Source organism: Musa acuminata, chromosome BXJ2-4 (assembly GCF_036884655.1).
Source record: "Musa acuminata AAA Group cultivar baxijiao chromosome BXJ2-4, Cavendish_Baxijiao_AAA, whole genome shotgun sequence".
Lineage (NCBI taxonomy): Eukaryota > Viridiplantae > Streptophyta > Magnoliopsida > Zingiberales > Musaceae > Musa > Musa acuminata.
The window spans coordinates 34,315,185-34,335,631 of NC_088341.1; the positions used below are offsets into that span (position 1 = coordinate 34,315,185).

Below are 20,447 nucleotides of genomic sequence, written 5' to 3' on the forward strand. Positions count from 1 at the left end.
ACCAATCTGTGCCACTCACCAAGCCATGCAGGATTGAAGGAAATTAAACAAGTCTAAAGCTAATTGCAGGAGAGTATTTATTATCACTATGCCAAAATATTGAAGATTTGGAGACTTGAGTACTTAACATGTCATATTTGGGTAATGTTTGGCATAAGAAGATGAATTTGTCAAGTGAATGGGTTTTGGGAGAATGAAATTGGTTTCTTTTAGTGTTGTTGTGGGTTGTCATCTTGGAGAGGAGTTGGGTTGTGTGAAGTGGTCCTCTTGCCATGTCTCCTGTTGAAATGATGGGGCATGGAGTCCAGAGTGCAAGAGTGGGTTGAGGAACTCTTCACACTTGCACTCGAGAGGGTTGGTGTCACAGTGGAGCTTGATGCAGTCCGAAATGATATCATCAGATGGATGTTTCATGAAGTCTTACCCCACATGACCATTGTGTTCCTTTGGTGTGAGACTTGTCATCAATCATCTTGAGCCCCACACCAGAAGAGTCAATGACACTCATGGAGGTGGAGGAGGAGACCCACCTTCTTCACCTTTCACCTCTGGCTGACCCTTTTTTACCAGCCTTTCCTGATCCAAGTTCATCACAGGCTTGTGAAGCCTAAGGCAAAGTCAAACCCTTACTAGCTACCACCAACATGCCTTGAGGAAGAAGTCAAAGAGAAACTATCTTTTACTCTTGTGGTTTCTTTCTCTCTTTTCCTCTTTCTTGTTGCGTATGTGGTCCTCTTATGATGAAACTTATCTAGAAGTTAACAGTTTCCCTCAAGGAAAGAAGTGATCAAAGAGTTCATCTGGTCTTAGGATGTAAAAGATGCAAGCTGTCTAAGGACAATCTTTTCTGAGATCAGAAATAGATTTAGCAAGTTGGTTCTTTGTCTATGATCTATAGCAGGATATTGGCTTCCTATAATTATACTTCTATCAGAATTGGTCAAAGTTCTTGCAATTAGCTTTGCATTATGACCCTTAAGAACTATCAAGATGACTGTGAACTTGTGATTCAGTAAGGTGGTATGAACACTCAGAATCCAAAATGAACATTAGTTGAAGATTAAGTCATATTTCCTCAGTTTCACTAGACTCTTCCTCAACTCCTTTCAGAGACTTCACCTTGATTGCCTGAAAACAACCAACTCTTCCCTTTACTGTCTACTTTTACCACTGCTTCTGAGTAAATTTTGTGTTGTTTCGGATGAATCCATCATGAAAAGCTATGAAACAAATATGGCCCATACTCCATATATTACACAAAAAAATTGCTTTTTGTTCATCAACTTAAAATTGGTCCACCAAGAAAGTTTCTCCTCTTCACATTCATAGCATGTCAGTGCAAGTTTCCTACTCTTGTCACAATATTCTACCACAGCATTCAATCTGACTCAAACCTTGTTTGCTTCAAGGGCAGGAGCTGCTGTAGACAGGGTGAGGTTGAATTTTTGTTTGGACTTTGTAACATCTTTTTTTCTTGAATCCACTCACAGCTAGAAAGATGAGTGTGCTGTCTTGATATTTTCCTGGGTATAATTTCTTTCTACTTGAATACTTTTTTTTTTTAATCTTTGGTTACATTTTGCTGAACTATTACTTGATCGAAAGGTTTACCTGCTTTTGGTTTTTGTTTTTGCTTTCCAAATAGTTCTTTGTTCATTGAGTCAGGTTCCTTGATCCCTCTCATTCCTATACTTCCTTGGAAAGAACAGTGTAGCATATGGTTCTCTGTAGAAAGAAGAAGGATCTGTTTAGCTTGTTTTTGGCATTTAATTGTTAGATCTCCTAGTTTAGTTCAGGTAGATGAGTGCTCCAGGCACTGGGATTACAAGTCAAGGCAACTTCTATTGAACTGCTAAAGATCTGGCATTTTTGATGCAATAAGAGCTAGCTGTAAGCTGAGAACAAACAGTTCATCTTCTTTGCTTCCATAAGATCAAGCCTTTGATATCTTCATTTGGATTTTAATGTCATCAGCATCATGATATGTACATCAGTGGATTGGAAAACTACAATGGTAGGATGATCAATCAATACCACCTCTCAGACACAAAGATCATATCTAGCAGGACAAAAAGTAAGCAATCATCTTTACTGCATTAAATTTCTTTAAACTGTTATACTCCCAAAATTCTTGGAGAATGTCAATATACTTGTAGACTTAGCAACAAGGATCCACTGCTTTGGTGTTTCTCAAGCATAAAGAAATCTCGTGGAAACAAATTATTTTCTTCTTTCAATTTCTGGAATAAAGAAAAGCAAATTTCAACTCTAGCAAAACCTGAATCTGGTGAAATTGATCTGTAAGGTTGTGTGTCAAAGGACAAACTAGTATGAACTGAGTTCAGTAATGTTATGTGCAGATCTCAATTTGCTTTCCGTTCGACTGAAGTAGTAAATTCTCGGAATTCATTCACGGAAGAAAATTCTTGAAATTTATGACAAAGTTGGTAGAATAAACTGCAACAGCAGACTTATTGCAGTAACAACAGCAAAGTAGAATGTCCAAAGCCTGAACCAGGAATTAGATCTCTTCTTTCTTTCTGTAGAACATGGTAAATTTTATGCGACTCTGCATGTTGATCAGCTGTATGATAACACAGATCAAGCTGCCAAGAACTTGGAGATGGAAGATAGCAGAGCTAGTGTCACGGCAGCAAAGGCCATGAGAAGATCTGATTAGTAATACAATTAACAGCTTAATATAGTTCAGGGTTTTACATAGCTATCTTTCCATGGCATATTTGCCTCTCCAAATTTTAATATTTCATATGCATTTTTTCAAAAAAATTATATTTACATATATATGCCTCCAAATCTTTATGTCTTCCATATATGTTATTCCTATCAACAGCCATCCAGTAAATTCATGTTAACTATTAAAAATCATGATTGTCAACAAATATATGAAAATTTATCAAAATTTTACATACCTAAAATGATCTTTATTACTTTTACTTCCATCATTTCTGGTGGACAGACTAATATCAATTTAATATATTGTTATATATGTAAGTCTTTTTATCTTTGTGATCATCCCTTTTTGACCTTTCTACTTTTATTTATGGTCATGAATGGAACAAGGTCTAGTTTCCGGTGTCAAGTTGAGATTAGAATCAGAAATTGCTAAAATCATAATGAACTTGAAAGTTGAGTTGCATTTACAAATTCAAACATTTGGGGACAAGATATTTTGCAAGAACTAGATTTCATCAAGGATCTACCAAAATTCACATGAAAATACGACAAATATGAGAAAATTAGGAAAAAAAATCTAATCAAGAAATAAAACCATTAACCAATTCTAATAGATTAGATAGATTAGGTTAGCTTGCAAAATTCTTGGTCATAATTGGTCACTATTCTAAACAAAATATGAGAAAAAAAAACGAAAATGGGTCAATTTAAGGTCCACTTGAAGGATTAGAGTCTCAAGTTGTCCTATTATGATGATTAGGTATAGGAAATTGAGCTTAGATTAATATGAATCCAACAAATGCTGCTAATCAATTAAGTGACCATTTGATACAATTTAGTGTTAGAAATAACTAAGATTGTTTAGTCATTGTATTGTTGAAGTTGCTTAAATGGAGAGATGATTACAATATGTTTATTCATCATTTGGTAATTCAAGGAAGCGAGTTAATTCTAGATTTAATTATGAGGAACTTTGTCCAAAGGTAACATGTGATCTCAGCAACTTACAGAGGAATCATTTCAGCTTGGGATTCATATGATAGTGTCTGCCATCCTTAATGATAAAGCACTGTATCAAATGTCCTCTTGAGGAACTTTGGAATTATATCGAAGATGATATTCTTCAATTATGAATGGCTTCTTCAAAGGTGATAGTAATATTAAATGGATTCAATTATGTGTTTTACATTGCTGCCTAAGTGAAGCAATACATTTTTTTTCTTAGAGACTCAAAGCCATCTTTAACAATAAAATGAAGGTCTGCCAACAAGCTTCATCCTTAGTGACAAAGCACAATATTGAGCCTAAGCATTTTGGGCAGCTTTATGCCCTATGTAACACCAAGACAATAAATTTTATATTGATTTAACATCATAGGCCAGAAGTGAATTGAACTTTCATGATATGGATTTTGCGTCGACATGATGATGCATTAGGAAAATTAGCTAAGAAAGCTTGTGTTTCTCCAAAAGTTATAAACTGGGGGAAATTTGAGAATGAATAGACTTATCAGCTCGCTGCTACATTTTAAGCATTACTAGATCAATAGGCAACTCAATTCATGGAAATTTTGGGTAGTAACGCAAGATATGGATTAATGGTAGAAAAAACATTCATCTATGACAGACTGTCCTTGTTTATTCTTTCTGGCAGAAGATGCGCTCACTATGTTCTTGTGGCTGTAATCCCGATGGCCTTTAGTTGATAGTTTGATATCTGGTATTGGCATAAATAATTCCAAATCAAAGAATGATGTGTGTGAATGTTCAATATTTCTTTCTATTTCATTTGGCTAATTGGGTGGTGTGGCCACTTAAGACCATTCTTATGTTAGCCGTAGCAACAGAGGTTGAACACCCCTGCTTATTTCTGCAATGGTACATGTGAGATTCATCTTGTCAGCAGTATATTATATGATCATGAATACCTTTACTGAGACTTTTCCTGATTATTTTTTCCAAGGTAAAATTCACATATTCACAGTATGAAAATCTTTGCTTTGGTACAATGTGCTGCAGTTGTTCTGAACATTCATTTTGAAACTGAAATAGATTTCTTTTGATCGGGAAAACCTTTTGTGAGATGGTTATTATCCTCTACTATTCTAGTAGATTGAAACTACTACATCACTGTAAGATCTTGGCATAACAAAGGCAATTTTTATTTTGATATACTTTCATAATCATCATAATACAGAATTGAGGATCTCACATTATCTCATACAGACAAATTCTTGTAGACACAAACATGCAAATTTATTCTTGTGCAAAATATGGATCTAGCAGCATGGATGGATTTCAAACTAAGAAATGGCTGCTATGATTTGGTTGGTTGAATGCATAATGAAAAGGAGGAAAGTCATTCCAATGAGCAAGATCAAAGCTACTTGACATGCCACAAGACATAACACATTATGATGTATGTATGCATCTAATAATAGATAGCTTTAAGGAAGATTGGATGAATGTCGGTAAGCGTGCTGCTAATAGCTATCCTGTGGTAAAAGAAGCATGATGATGTGAATTCATGGCAGTAAGGGAAGAGTGTTTGGAAAGTCACACATTCCTTGCTCACTGATTCACATTCACACAACAATTACAGACTTAATTGTTCTATCTTCAATGTTGCATATACTTTTAAGAACTAACTAGCATGGATTTGAAGGATGAAGTGGATGAGCTTAGTTTTGAGCCAATTCTGATTGACATCTCATAGTTACAACCCTAGTGAAAGGAAAAGAAAATCATGCATGGTATTGGAGAAGAGAAATGAACTGCATTATGGTATATCTGCTAACAAATGACCTCTGCAACTCCATTAGCAGGAAAGCAACATAGCTTGGGCCATGTCTATGAATTTACAGATTCTTAAGCATTCTTATGCAAGTACATGCTGCACATGCTACTAGATGATAGGATCGATATTTCGTTATTAGATAGCATTATTCCTATGCTCTTAACTTTGCCCTGTTAGGAAATGACTAGGTGACTGCATCATAAGGTCTTGTGTTGCTTTCTAGGGTAATGCTCTTCTCGATGGTTGATTTCCCTCTTCATGTAGTATGTGCATACAAAGAACTATTACCAGATATAGTTATGCAACAAACTGAATTAAAAGTGTAGAGCTTCAAATCTTTCGAAGCCTAATATACAAACCTTGAAGTTTTGCTTGAGTCCTGCTTAGAGTATATCTGCATGGATAATGTAGTCTTCGGTGCTTGGATTCTTTCTGCTACATAAGAATGTGATAGGGAAATATATGACACGCATGCTGCAAGTTATCTAAGATGTTATCTTGGATAACCGAAAATTTCTCATCATAAGCACTACTCAATTGCTCTATTGTGGCAATGGCAGTCATGGGAGATCATAAGCAGGATTTTTAGATATGATGATGAACTGCACACGAGTTCATAATTATAGTGTATCAGATAATTAGAGCAGATGATTAGACAAAAAGAGAGGGGAAGTAGGCCTCTTTCCCTTGTAATCAACCTTGCCTGCTATATTGGTATATACTTCATGCTGAATCCAAGAGAGGGTAGATAGATTACTCTGAGTTGTAGTTGTGGAGCTCAATGATCTTGAGAGAAAGAACTAGGTCAGTGCAACTTGGAAAGGGAAGGAAGGAAGTCATGATGCAGACATGGTGCATGTCAGAGGACATTGTAGCTTTACAAGGCTTGCAGTTGAAGCAGTCTACACCATGCTGAACTCCATGGAATGATAAATTATGGCCTTTCCCTACTATATAATGCACAGACTTGCAACTGGCAGATCTGTGAGAGGCAATGACTACTTCTTTTCACCTCCTTTGGGGCCTCTTCCTCTGTCATTGGCTTTATTGCAGTCACTGCTTGCCCACAGGCCATGTAACCTTATCTCCCAATAGAGCCCCAGTCTTCTCCGTTCCCCACCAAATAATGCTAACATATAAGGTGGTCTTTTTGTTCCTGTGTTGCAGGTGCACATAGTCTACCTGGGCCACAGCCATGGCCAAGATCCTCTCCTCACCACCAAGCTCCATGTCAAACTTCTCTCCAGTGTCTTCTCCAGGCAATCAATCAAATCCCACCTCTTCTATCTTACCTTTTCTTGCCTCCACTGTGTTCAACATAATTACAGCTGCTGTCTTTGTTCTTCTGGCAATTTGATTTCAGGCAAGAAGAAGCAGAGGAAGCCATGGTGTACAGCTACAGGCATGGCTTCTCTGGTTTTGCAGCGATGCTCAACTCAACACAAGCCTCCACCTTGGCGAGTGAGCACATCAACATTCCCATCCAAACTCTGAATCATCATCCTCCATTGCTCAATGCACTAACGGGAACAGCACTTGCAGGTTTCCAAGGGGTGATATCTGTGTTCAGGAGCAAGTTACTGCAGCTGCACACGACGAGGAGCTGGGATTTCATGGGTCTCAGCTTGAACACTCAGCAAAGGATTCCATTGCAGTTGGATTACGGCGATGACATCGTAGTTGGCATCTTCGATACTGGTATCTCGTGCTTACATCTTATCCACACTCTCTGATCTGTAGTGTCCTAACCTTTCTTCTTCATGTTGAAGCATATGGCCTGAATCCGAATCCTTCAAGGAGGAGCCCGGAATGCCGCCGGTGCCGCAGTCATGGCGCGGCACCTGCGTAAAGGGCGACAAATTTGAACCGAAGAAGGCATGCAATCGTAAGCTTGTCGGTGCCAGATACTACCTCAATGGCTTCGAGCGTGAGTTCGGGCCGCTGGATACAAGTGGGGACGGCGAGTACCGGTCGCCGCGAGACCGTATCGGGCACGGGACGCACACGGCGTCCACAGCCGCCGGCTCCACTGCCGCGAACGCCAGCTACTTCGGCCTGGGCCTCGGCGCTGCACGGGGCGGCGCACCCCGGGCACGGCTTGCAGTGTACAAGGTGTGCTGGTTCAAGGACTTTGACGGCAAGTGCACCGAGGCGGACGTGTTGGCAGCCTTCGACGACGCTCTGTGCGACGGAGTTAGTGTGATCTCAGCATCGCTGGGTTCTTCGCCGCCATTGATGCGATTCTTTCGGACGAGCACAGACATCGGGTCGTTCCACGCAGCGCAGGTGGGAGTCACGGTGGTCTTCTCCGCCGGGAACGATGGCCCGGAGCCATCACTCGTGCAGAATGTGTCGCCATGGAGCATCTGCGTCGCCGCTGGGACCATGGATCGAACGTTTCCAACACAGATCCTTCTGGGGAACAACCTCTCCTTCATGGTAACTTAATTACCTTCATGTTTGATGCATGTGTGTTCCAGTAACATCAATCAACCTGCCTTGCTGCTGCAGGATGAGGTTGCGTTACAATGCATAAATTTCATCTGCCATATGTTTCCTAAACAATGTTGTATATGATTACATGATATTTTTCTGATGATCTCGAATTATAATATACTTCATGCTATCTGTAATTAGTCGTAATATGTTTCTGAAATTTAGTTCTGTTCTTGCTAATTTCCTGTTTCTTTGTACAGGGTGAAGGCTTTGTCAGAAAGGAAATGAAGATGAAGTTAGTCGACAGTATCAAATTCTTTGATGATGGGTGATCTCTCTCTCTCTCTCTCACTCTCTCTCTCTCTCTCTCTCACACACACACACAACCAAGCTGATTAAGCTAACATATATCGCTATTCTTTATGCTGTAAGATCATGTTCCTTTGACAAATGGAACCACAAGCTTGCCACAGGGAAGATTGTTCTTTGCTTCTCCTCAATAGGGCAGGTGTCCAGCACAACCGCAGCCCTATCGGTCTTGACAGCCAATGGATCTGGCATCATCTTTGCCCAGACCACAACGGAGCAAGCAGCTACAGATGACTACCTTCCATCTGTTCAAGTTGATCTCAGTCAAGCTACACAAATCCTCTACTACATACAGTCATCCAAGTAAGTTCATCTTCATGCACATATTAGATAGATTGCTCCTTTGCGACTTGACATATTGTGTGAATCTACACTGCAGGGATCCCACAGTACGTGTTCTTCCCAGCAGAACAAGTATCGGCTGCTCACCGGCTCCTTCTGTTGCATACTTCTCATCGAGAGGACCAAATTCTGCCACTCCAAACATCCTCAAGGTAAGATTTCGATTATCCTCAGTTCAACATGCGTGTAGAACCCTAAACCACAGGCATTGGATGTCACTCCTTGATGAGTGCCATGCATGCTTAGCTTCTTCTCTCTGTGACTTGATGCTGCAGCCTGACATCACTGCTCCTGGGGTGAATGTACTAGCGGCGTGGTCTCCGAAATCTTCACCCACTCTGCTGCCATTCGATGAGCGATCTGTGAAGTGGAACTTCAACTCCGGGACTTCCATGTCGTGCCCCCACGTCTCAGGCATTGCAGCCCTCATCAAGTCGGTTCACCCCACCTGGTCCCCTGCAATGATCAAGTCCGCTTTGATGACCACAGGTGGATGCATCGATTGATCTCCGGACGCAAGAAGGAGGAACCTAATCATGCTTTTGATCTGCCATGCAGCTTATGCGAGGGATACGAGCTCAGATAGTATATTAGCAGGAGGAACTCTGAAGCCGACGGATGCCTTCGACATGGGCGCGGGGCACGTAGATCCCCTGAGGGCATTGGATCCAGGGCTGGTGTACGACATGGGAGCTCGAGACTACGTCGTCTTCCTCTGCAGCTTAGGGTACACGCAGGCGCAGATAAAATCCATGCTCCTCCCGTCGCCCGGCGTCGACACCAGCTGCGGCGGCGACGAGTCGGATCTCGACCTGAACTACCCGGCCATCACGGTGTCGGATCTCAGCTGCTCCACGACGATACGTCGAACGCTTCGCAACGTGGGTAGGATTAAGAACGCAGTCTACTTCGCGAGCGTCAGGAGTCCTCAGGGAGTGCATGCCGTGGTGTGGCCGAGGCTCCTGCTGTTCTCGAGGAGGAAGGAGAGGATTACGTACTACGTGACGATGATCCCTTTGAAGAGGTCGCAGGGGCGATATGACTTCGGGGAGATTGTGTGGTGTGACGGCCATCATCGCGTGAGGACTCCATTGATTGTGCATGTCAATACTACGAAGGATGGAGGGAGCAGCAGCAGCAGCAGCAGCTCCTCATTGGGAGGTCTCCAAGTTGCATGACTGGAGCAGCAGCAGCAGCAGCAGCAGCTTTTTATCTTCTTCTTGCTATCATCTTGAGATTGTGGTAGGATTTCCAGGAACTTTGACTGCTAGCTTGTTGGAGTAGTTCTTAGTTGTGATGAAGGAGCTCAGAGGAGCTTTTCTTATCCCAATAAATTTGCTAGCTTTCTTTTTCAAATCCAGCTTATTTAGATTTCATTCACTAATGAAGGAGTAATGAGAGTAAAAAGAGGGGAAAATATAGTGTAGGATTTTTTCGAAAGTAAAGAAATAATACTGATATGAGAAATATTTATCTTCTATAGTAAGTATTATTAGCATCTCATTCGGAGAATATTTTCCTATTACGTAGAATATTCTCTTTGGCTATATTAGAAACCAAAGGGGACCGACTATAAAAGGCAACCTGGAGCATAATTATCGAGGTCTGATGACCTACTATATTAGGAATCTCATCCGATATTGATTTTTAGTCTAAATTAGGTCAACGTCAAATATCCATATGGAACTAACTATCTAACTATGTCATCCATGTATGGAATGTGTTAGGTTATCATTACGAGATATTAGGAATCATATCTAACCAAATCTAGTGTAACTGCCAAAACGACTTACCTACTAGAGGTCAAGATAACAATGATATGACTAAAAGAGTCTCAACCCATACAACTATCTTAAGTCTAATTGCCAGATCAAAATGGCCAAAGTGCTCCAAAGTATAAACTTTAAAGCATGTTTATGTTTGTAGATAAGGATGAACAAGCAACAACAATCCAATGTCTCATATCGGTAATCATGGTCATAAGATTATAGATACTATCTGATTCATACATAATCACAACACAAGTAAAACAATTTAGTGGTGAGGAGGAACTACAGGAACTCTTACTGGCAGCAAACTAGTAAAAACTTGTATGATTGAACAATACACTGCCATTATCCATACTTCATCAGATTCAAGCATTTCATTATAATGTGTCTCAGCACATTCAACATGAAAAGATACCCAATTTGCATTAATGCAAACACCTTCAATTTTCTTGCCAACTCTACTTCAGTAGAAGCTGCACCAGGAAGAATGTGACTATCTCTGCACATAGCTTGATCAATAATGAGAAAAAGCATGTTATAGATGGTGTGGTTAATCATGGTGAATTCTATATTAACCATCCTAAAATTGTCAAGTAACCAACCATTGGACGACACATCGGAGGAGTATTTTCATCATTTGTAAGAAGACTCACCTTATATGTATTAACACCATCGTCAACAGTTCTCTTAAGATCATCCAGTATACCATCAGGACTTCCTTGTAACACCACTGTAGAAACTGAGTTTCCACCTCAAAAATTTAAATTTGTTACCTGTAAAAAAGGAAATGAAAAATTAACATGAAAATTCAGCAACTTTCCAGCCGACTTGTCAGATGCAAGATCCAGGGGATCTCACTGTGGTCAACATGTCATCCTCAATGAAAGTCTCTGAAGATAAGATGCAAGTTAGGGGTGGTGAAACAAATTACAAGAGTATACTGGGATCAGCTACCAGGCATCAGGCACAGCCAAACACAATTCCGGATATTCTTATCTTAAAACTGAGCTCGAAATACTGAGGATCCAATCTATAAGCATGAAAGTTTTTGCCAGAGACATGAAAGATCACATCATAGCCTTCCTGATTATCCAAAAGTGCATTAAGTGTATTCCAGTGTCTGAATATGGAACTTGTATAGATTGGAGTCTGGTTGAGTCCATTATAGACACCACCACAACGACAGTACATTTAATATTTAAGCAATCTTCCTTAGGGTAATCCAATGTTTCAAGAGCAGCTCGCCTGAAAAAGCTCTTGTAACCCCTGAAGAAAATATTAATGTAAAAGTACATTATGAAGGAAACAATAGAAGTATGCACCTAAAACACTCTTGGCAAAGTGCATCAAGCGAAATAGATATCAGCATAATTTTTGCACTCACATTTGAAAAATGCCAAGGGAAACAGAAGATCATAGTTAAAAGGATTTATCTGTGTGTATATCATATTCTTCTCATTCTTTGGATATTATTTTTATTTAGGCCTACACAGTCATGCCAATTCAAGCATAATTATCTACTAAACTCGTAGCTACAGAGGAGGACGAGACGAATCTAATGTTGCTATCAGCATGCTCTAATCAAAGGCCATTTTCCACATGAATAATCCTCTTGGAAGTCGAGAATTGCTGGTTCACCCTTTCAAGAACACATGATAGACTAGCAGCTAGGGAACATATGCCAAGTATCCAAATGCCATAACATCTAAAGGGATTGAGTTGATTAACACTTAAGCAATAAGCTGACTATAGGCAAGCTTTCTATTTCACAAAGAAATTCTATTATTGTGAATATATATCCATTGAAATGTTAGAAATCATTTAAGATCCACAAGTCATCAATGATTTACCACAATTCGCCAGCATAATATCATCACCCATAATCATTACTAGATCATACTGAAAAGGAAGATAACCATGAAAGGAAGAGAATAATAAGCAAGATCTGTCAGCAACTGAAAAGCCATGAGTATTGATTATGTTGAATGTATATGAGCTGTACAATTGCATACTGTCAAAAAAACAAAAAAAGACTAGCCCGACAATTTAAAATTTCGACTGAAACCATACAAGTCTCTCCATGGTTTCACGAGTAGCCTGTGTTTGAGGATGTTCACAGCCATATATAACCTCCTTGATGCCAACAGCAGTCCTACAAAGCTGCTCCCCGATGTCATATTGTCCCCCTTGTAGCATCAACTTTGCTCTTGTTTCTAAAAGAATTGCTCTCAGACTTGCAAGATCAAGATAAATAAGTGGATCAGACTCTATAGATGATCGAGACCTGGGATTCTTCGGGCACTTAGTTTTATGTTGAGCAGTGGTGGCTTTGGACAGAAAAGATTCCTCCAAGGCTTCCAATGCTTCAGTTGATACACGTAGAAGCTCTAGGGCAGCATTGCAGAGGGAAAAATTTGTAAAAGTGAGTGAAGCTAGGGGCAGGGCAAATCTTCTGATGAAGGACAACAGATCTCGTTCTGGAAGATCGATAACCCCAGGATCTATGCCAAATTTAAACAGCAAGAAGCAAGCTGACCATATATGATCAGCATGTTCCTGTAAATTCCCTTCCTTCTCAATTGCCTTTATAATTGAAATTGCACTATTGTTATCATCTCTTTCACGGGCATAGATCTTAATGATACTGTGAAAAGAAATATGTCCCATTCTAGTGCTTTCTCTTGCTACCGAAAACCTTACTAGCGTGGATGAGGCTTCAGCTTCCGAAATATTAACATTCAATTCTCTGGCTGTGCAGGAAAGAAAATGAAAGCACCTTTTGAAAAACCTTGTGCGACAATGCTTTGCAGATGCAGCAATTGCCAGCATGGAGATTGGGATCGCTGATGGTGCAAACCAATTGCTAACGCCCACCATCTTTGTGGCCAACTTGCTAGGCTTCTGTGCATTATCCAACATAGAAAAGCACACATCTAGAAGCTGAACAAGAGCAGGGTTCTGTTTCATAACGAGATCTTCTTTCCTACTAAATTTCAGTTCTCTATATGGCACTTGATTTATCATGTCCAATAGTTTGAGTGGACCTATCGGCAGCTCAGATACAATTGCTCTTACAAGTGCTAGACCCAGAGGTAACCTACCTAGTTTCTCTTCGATGATCCTCAGAGCATTGGCATCTTCTGTTGGGAGTTCCGTTACCCTCCCCTTCATCAGGATCATTGCCTCTGCAGCAGACAAGTACGAAAGCCTCAAGGGCATGATATTCAGAACTCGAGGAAGACGAGATGAGATAATAATGTGTGTCTCTCCACCAAAACGAGGCAAAAGTTCCATTATGCTACTCCCATCCCACCAATCCTTCTCACTTTCCAAGTTATCAATCACTAGAAGGAAAGGGATGTCTCGCATGAGCTCCCTTCGCACCTTTCCAATAGCATCTGCCTCTAGCTCCTTGAAGCTTCTTGGCCCATTTCTTCGTGAGAACATCTCGGTCCCAATGGCAACATCAACGCCCAGCAAAGGCAACAACTTTAAGTAGTTTTGGCGGAGATATCTTGACTCTCCACCAACCCATAATACCCTTTTGTAGCTCTGAGAGAACTTGTATGCAAACTCGAGCAACAGCTCTGTTTTGCCAATGCCCGAGTCACCACAGATGCAGGCAACACCTCTTCGATACGACATACTCATTGCATTTCTTGTCCTTCTGTGCCTCACAGGCAATTCACTGCTCCAAGTGCCCTGCATCTCTATCTCTTCCTCTGATTCTTTCCAAACAACAGGTTCCTTACCCTTAGCCTTTATCTCCACATTCTTCTTTGCTATTCTTCCTTTCTGTGTTCCGCTGCTGCTCGTGCTATTTTTGGCCATAACAGTGTCTCTTCTATGTGTATCACGAGTTCTGATCTCGATATATTCCTCTGGATTTCCTTCGAAGTCTCCAAATAGCATCATTTCGAGCTTGGCAAGCTCGCTCTTCCTTCCAACAAAATTAATGTTTCGTGGAAATGGGAGTTCCTCCACTGCCATCTCCCTCCACCTCTGCACCTTCTCCACCATGCTCCTCCGGCCTAATTGCGTCCCCAAGAGTAATACCGCATCGAAGATTCTGTCCCTGAAGTTGCCAGGATTCACTTCCAGCATCACGGCGGAGCGCGAGACTCCATCCACCACCTGCTTCCAATCTTCCTCGATGCCACCGTACGCATTCCAGAGCCGACCTCCGAATCTCTCCCACAATTCTCCTTTCCTCTCAATTACGTCCCTCGCGGTGCAATCCCCCTGCGACAGCCCGAAGAAGACGGGAACCAGGTTCTTCCGCTCGAGGAACCACCGCATCTCCTCCACGACATAAGGGTTGGAGAACGACTTCCTCGTGACGAGGACCACGCCGACGGCCGCAGCGTCCATCGCCACTTTGGCCACGCTGTGCGCGTGGGCATCGCGGCACCTGCGCCGGTCGACGGCGAAGCAGCGCAAGCCCTGCATCTCGAGCTCAGCTCGCAGCCACTTCACGAAGCGGAGTAGGGGGGCCCGGCGGCCGCAGAAACCAAGATAGACATCGCAACTCTTCACCCTCGGAAAAGGAGAGTACGAGTTTAGCGGGCTACGATTGGAGGAGGTGCTGTCGGAGGCGATGGCGACGACGGGTTTGGGTGGCGAGGGCGATGAGTGGGTGGCCGAATCGAAGGCGGAAGAGGGGCAAGAAGACGCCATGAGAGATGCTAAGCGGTTTATGGCAGCAAAAGTTGCATATAAATGTAATCTAGTATATGTACAGAGAGAGAGAGAGAAGCAAATTAGGGATTTGGGGGATTAATTTGCAGGGACGTGAACAAGGAAGGAAGGTAATCCAAAAAGAGATATAGTGAAGATTTTGGAGGTGTTTGGGGGAAACCTTCCTATTTTGTAGATCAAAAAGGAGGGATGGAAGCAGCGAAGGCAAACATGGGGAGGAGAGCGGCCGCATTGGCCGCCGGCCCTGTTCACAGCCTGATCCCTAAGCCTGCTGCCAAGCGGGATATGACCGCCCATTCCGAAGGAGGAAGAAGGCGGCGGCAGATATCGGAGCTGATGAATGCGGGTTCGGGTCCAACCCGAATCCGAAATCGATCTGGTCAAGTCTGAGCTAAGCCCAATCCAATCCAATCCAATTTGGCACCATATTGACATCCTTCATATGTATCATAGTATAACAAAGAGGATTAAGAATATAAATAAATATGAAGAGCGCTTCAAGTCTCCTTTTACATCCAATTTGAAGCTAATTTTATATCTTTGCCATAAGATCAATGCAACTATCTCCATTCTTTTTTATTTCAGGTGGTCTCAAGCTGTAATTATCTTTTCCAGAAGAACAAGGTTGGAAGATAGAAGCAAATATGGTAGAAATTTTGTTGCCAAAAGTGAAATATTTTCTAATTTAATTGAAATGTTCTCTTCATATAGTTCTTCTTTTGGAAGAAAAACACACAAATGAGCTGCTCAAACTAGCTTGACTCCATTAAGGAATTAATGCCCACTTCATGTCTAACATTAACCCTAAACTCAGTCTATATATATATATATATATATATATATATATATAATGGGACTGAGTGGTTTCTAGTAATCTTCTAAGGGTTGGATTAGTACAGTCGAGATTAGCTTGAGTTCAACTCGACAGCTTCATTCGCCTCAAGGAAACATATGCTAAGAATCGGTAAGCAAACACCATGGCGATCATGGCAGCGACTTCCATGACTCCATTGTCGAGATGGTTGACATTCAGATGCGGGGGGACATGGTCATACTGCACCTTCAGGAGGAGTCTGTAAGAGTGGTAGTTGAAGGAGATGAAGCGAAGCCATGAAATGAATGCAGGAACTCTCTGCAGATTTGTCAGTAGCAGCTGCATGTAAGCCATGAGGTTACAGAGTAGTAGTGGCAAGATTTCTGCATCATTGGGTGCTTACCTTCACAAAGAATCCTCCAGCCAGCATGAAGGTCATCACTGTCACTGAAGCTAGAGTGGTTGCCTGCTTGATGTTCATGAATGAGGCGCCGATAGCTAACCCCAGCCCCTGCCAGATTTGCCAAACATCCGGTCAAAAGGTCAAGAATTGATGTAGAAATGCTGTGTCAGGAAGTATGCAGATTGTGATCCTGTAACATACAACATACCTGAGCAGCAACAATGCTGAGGAAGACAACAAGCATACTGAGAAAGAAGTGTTCGATACTGAGCCTCAGGCCTGCCATGAAATAGACAATTAGCAGAAATATGATGGGTAGGAGGAGGTCTAATGGCAGATCGCTTGTCGTCCTGGCGATGAAGTATGCGCTGAGCCTGTACATGTCGACTGCTCTTTCCTTGTTCAGCATTGCTCTTTCTTGAGGGAATGTGAAGATCGCTGTGAAGACCGGGAAGAATCCCCAGAAGACAGAAATGAAGAACAGCAAACCAGCCTGCAGTGTTTCATCTCCAATTGTAGATTCTTAGATAGCTCATACTCTTCAGATGAACTACTCGATGATCGTTTTACTGTTGTTGTTCTCATGAATTGTGTTGATGATAGTGTTCTCAAGAATTGCATGTAATGTAGAAAGTGTTGTTACCTGATCTTCTTGACCTATTTGAGTCGCAATGTTTGAGTGCCACCAGAGCAAACCAAGGATCACTGCAATTGCAAGAACTTGAGTGATCCTCATCCAGCTCAAGTAATCATGCCTTCTTTCTTTCAGTCCTCTCCAGAAAAGAATGGAGTACTGCTGCCACCAGCTTGCTCCCCAATCTCTTTTTGTTGATGACAATGTAATCTTCATATCTTCGCTTATAGGAAGCGGCGCAAGAAGCTTCTTCTTCTGCTTGTCTGCAACTCGAGTCTCGTAAGTCTCCACCAGGTACTGTTTCATTGATTGTTGCAGGAGCTATAAGCTTATACCATCTGTTTTCTGCCAAGAAAAACTACAAGTAGACGAGCTTTTACCTCATGCACATCTTCCGGCGACGGCTTGGCATTTCTTGTGCTGCCTCCCAAATTTCTTGACTGCACTTTCTCCTCCAATTCTGATGGCAGAGTGACATCATTTATGTTGCCATTTGCAAGATCTAGCAGGAACTCTGCTGGGTTCATTGCAATGAGGGGAACACATCCGATAGATGCAAAGTAAGCCATGGCTTTGGATGCTCTTCCGAAGAACAGCAAACTTCCCCTTCCAAGCAGAATCAGCTTGTCAAATCTATGGAAGAGTCTGCTTGATGGTTGATGAATTGTAGTCACCACTGTTTTGCCAGACTGCAACAGAAGCAAGCAAGACTTGTTAGGCCTTTTGCAGCACAAACCATGTGTTCTTGCATTCCACAAGGCTAAAAGCTAAAACTCACAGTGAATCATTTATGTTTATCTTCTCCTCTCTGAATTATTAATAAATATCCTGTTGTTAGAAATGGTATTTGTTTTCTGCATGAAACCAAAAAGGGGAACAGATTCGATCGGCTACACTCTCAACTTGTCTGGTTCATTAACTCCTCACGACATAGGTTTGGAGATCTCTCTACTCCTTGTGAGCATAACAAAGATCATAAGCAGAATGATCACCTCAGCTATGTCATTCAACACTTGGATTGTTCTTAGGGCTGTTGTCGAATCCAGACCAGATGTAGGTTCATCAAGAAACAGCAAAGATGGATTCATTATGATCTCATTTCCGATGCACACCCTCTTCCTCTCTCCACCTGAAACTCCTCTTACGAAGGATCCTCCAATGATGGTATCTTGGCACCTGCACATTGTTACCGAATCAGAGGAGACATCAGTCGATGTCAGGCAAGAATCTATGTTTTACCTCTCGAGCCCGAGCTCGTAGATCACATTCATGGCCCTCTCTTCCTTCTGCCTTCTGGTCATTGTCCTCGGAAGTCGAAGGAGAGCCGCATACGTCAACGTTTCTCTCACGGTGAGATGAGCGAATAGAACATCATCCTGAGTCACGAACCCGATCCTGAAAATTGACTTCACTCCTATAATCTTATCATCTTCATTTAGCCACTGATGTTACTGATAGGAGAGCATGCATTGGTGAGCTCGGTTCATTCTGTACCTGCTCTTTAGCGACTTGGCGTACGGCTCATCGTTGTAAGTGATGGATCCTTGAACGACGTTGTCGGCTGTTCTTCCGGAGAGGAGGCTGAGGAGCGTGGTCTTCCCACTGCCGGAAGGACCCATCAAGGCCAAGAGTTCTCCCGGTTTGGCTGAACCTGTGATGCCTTGGAGGATATCTTTCTCGTTGGTTCTCGTAATTCCTCTGAGGATTACCTTGTATCTGACCTCTGTAAACTGCAGAATTCACAGCATGAACTGCGGGATTAGATGAAGAAGAACTGTTTCTCTTCAGGACAGCAGGAAATCCAAGTGCTACCTTCACATATATGGGATAAGTTGTCTCTGACATCAGCCTTTTTCGAGATCTTCCAGGCTCGAGATCAATTCCTGCGGGCAAGCATATCACGAGCATCGACATCTGCCTTACACTGACATCTACCAACTTTTTTGCGAGGAGCAGATGTTGTTGTTACCTTTGTCACCGCCAGTGAGAGCAGTGATGTCAGAAACAATGTCTTCAGGGAGAGCAGTGAAGCCAGTGAAGGAGAAGGAGAAGCCCAGACTCGCACTGGAGGCTCGGCTCAAGCTTCCACCACTGCCACCGTCTTCGCAGTCCACCTTCATGTGTCCACTTCGCGTGCTTCTCAGGTGGTGTCCTGCTTTCGTGGCTGGCGAAGATCCCACCAGCTTCTTCCCCAGGCTCGACTTCCTCGACAAGCTCGGACCGCCATTAGCGTCTGCGACCGGCATGGATTCAGCTGATGGAGTGGGGCTCAGAGTTGGTGGCCGTGGTGGTGCCATCTCCAGTTGGTCTGACTTGGTCCTGGCGATCCCACCTGCTGCTGAATCCATCTCGACACACCTCAATTCTTCTGTTCATAGGATATGATGAGAGGGATTGCAACATTTAAGCTTCACCGAAACAAAATTGCCAGAAGAACATAAATTTTACGTTTTAATGCAACAGTGATGATTAATGCTCCTTTCATTATCAGAATTGATTTGTCAAGAGACAAAGTCCTCAATCTATCTCGTCCATTGAATTGGGGTTTGAAATGCATGCCAACCAAGTTTTGACAGGAGACTGAAGAAGATTCCTTATGTTTCCTCAGTGGAATATTTCCTCTTCTGATTCCTTACCTCTATTACTGAACATTGTTAATGAATGATATATCCTAAATCACATCCTTTTCAACTATTTACAAGATAATAACTCCATTGGACTCGAATCATCACCCCAAACATCAACAAGAAATAGGATCTATAAATCATTTCTAACATTGCAACCGCTTACACGCAAACAAGAAATGAGAGCAACACAGAGCACATGAAATCAAGTGCTGAAATATATCATTCAGGGAAAAAAAGAGAGAGATGGGGGGAAGGGGGGGGGGGGGAGAAGAAGGTGAAGAAGGAGATGGGAAAGAGGAGTTGTAGCAGAGATATTAGGTACCTGAAAAGGAGTGTGGGTGAGGAAGAGCAATGGAAGGCCAGCTTGATGCCACCAGGTTTACTTCTCCTCCTCCTTTTATGCAGCTGCCACCTCTCATCCAAACCTCACAATGTCGTATGATGGAGGGAATTGAACAGTAGCTCACAGAAATGCCCCTAATCTTGTTGCAGTACTACTTCATGAACCTGTCCACCAAGCAATGCACTGGGGACCTCATATGTGTGTGTGTGTGTGTATATATATACACACACACAGATATATATATATAGGAAAAAGAAGATCTTTGCTCAAAGGAAAGGTATGCAAGAAAAGTACAAAGAAGTGTTTCTCACTGAGTGGAAAATGATTGGAGCTGCAACAGTGATTGCAAAGAAGAAAGAACAAATAATGCAGAAATACTGCTCATGATGGACATGTTTTGTGGTGTAGTAATTAGGTGGAGTGGCTTCTTCCTCCAGCTGTTGCATGAAGGAAAAAAAGGGAAGAGACATATGCAGAAAATAAACCATGATTGCTGTGTGTTTGACATGGACAAATGCTACT

At 42.1% G+C, this 20,447-nt stretch overlaps 3 protein-coding genes across 4 annotated transcripts; 1 reads left to right on the plus strand and 2 right to left on the minus strand.

Moving 5' to 3' along the window:
- The first annotated feature begins 4,618 nt into the window (after window positions 1-4,618).
- LOC135610465 (subtilisin-like protease SBT3.18) lies at window positions 4,619-9,947 on the plus strand. The gene is made up of 10 exons (XM_065104994.1): window positions 4,619-6,565; window positions 6,658-6,749; window positions 6,854-6,951; window positions 7,033-7,195; window positions 7,260-7,929; window positions 8,187-8,254; window positions 8,359-8,598; window positions 8,675-8,789; window positions 8,913-9,126; window positions 9,196-9,947. The coding sequence occupies exons 1-10, from the start codon at window positions 6,485-6,487 to the stop codon at window positions 9,813-9,815; spliced, it is 2,361 nt and encodes a 786-aa protein (XP_064961066.1). The 5' UTR covers window positions 4,619-6,484; the 3' UTR covers window positions 9,816-9,947.
- Window positions 9,948-12,352: 2,405 nt separating this feature from the next.
- Window positions 12,353-15,223, minus strand: LOC135610466 (uncharacterized). Its single transcript, XM_065104995.1, has one exon. The coding sequence runs from the start codon at window positions 15,081-15,083 to the stop codon at window positions 12,453-12,455; it is 2,631 nt and encodes an 876-aa protein (XP_064961067.1). The 5' UTR covers window positions 15,084-15,223; the 3' UTR covers window positions 12,353-12,452.
- A 625-nt stretch (window positions 15,224-15,848) lies between these two features.
- On the minus strand, window positions 15,849-20,077 carry LOC135610467 (ABC transporter G family member 22-like). Of its 2 annotated transcripts, none has more exons than XM_065104996.1 (11): window positions 19,905-20,077; window positions 18,925-19,323; window positions 18,768-18,838; window positions 18,450-18,685; window positions 18,195-18,350; window positions 17,948-18,131; window positions 17,336-17,644; window positions 16,965-17,252; window positions 16,530-16,814; window positions 16,322-16,429; window positions 15,849-16,236 (listed from the first exon to the last, which is right to left on the minus strand). In XM_065104996.1, exons 1-11 carry the CDS (start codon window positions 19,999-20,001, stop codon window positions 16,021-16,023), a joined length of 2,349 nt encoding a protein of 782 aa, XP_064961068.1. In that variant the 5' UTR covers window positions 20,002-20,077; the 3' UTR covers window positions 15,849-16,020. The 2 variants fall into 2 exon arrangements, with proteins under 2 accessions (XP_064961068.1, XP_064961069.1); XM_065104997.1 differs by lacking the exon at window positions 19,905-20,077 and adding an exon at window positions 19,404-19,792.
- Window positions 20,078-20,447: the final 370 nt, after the last annotated feature.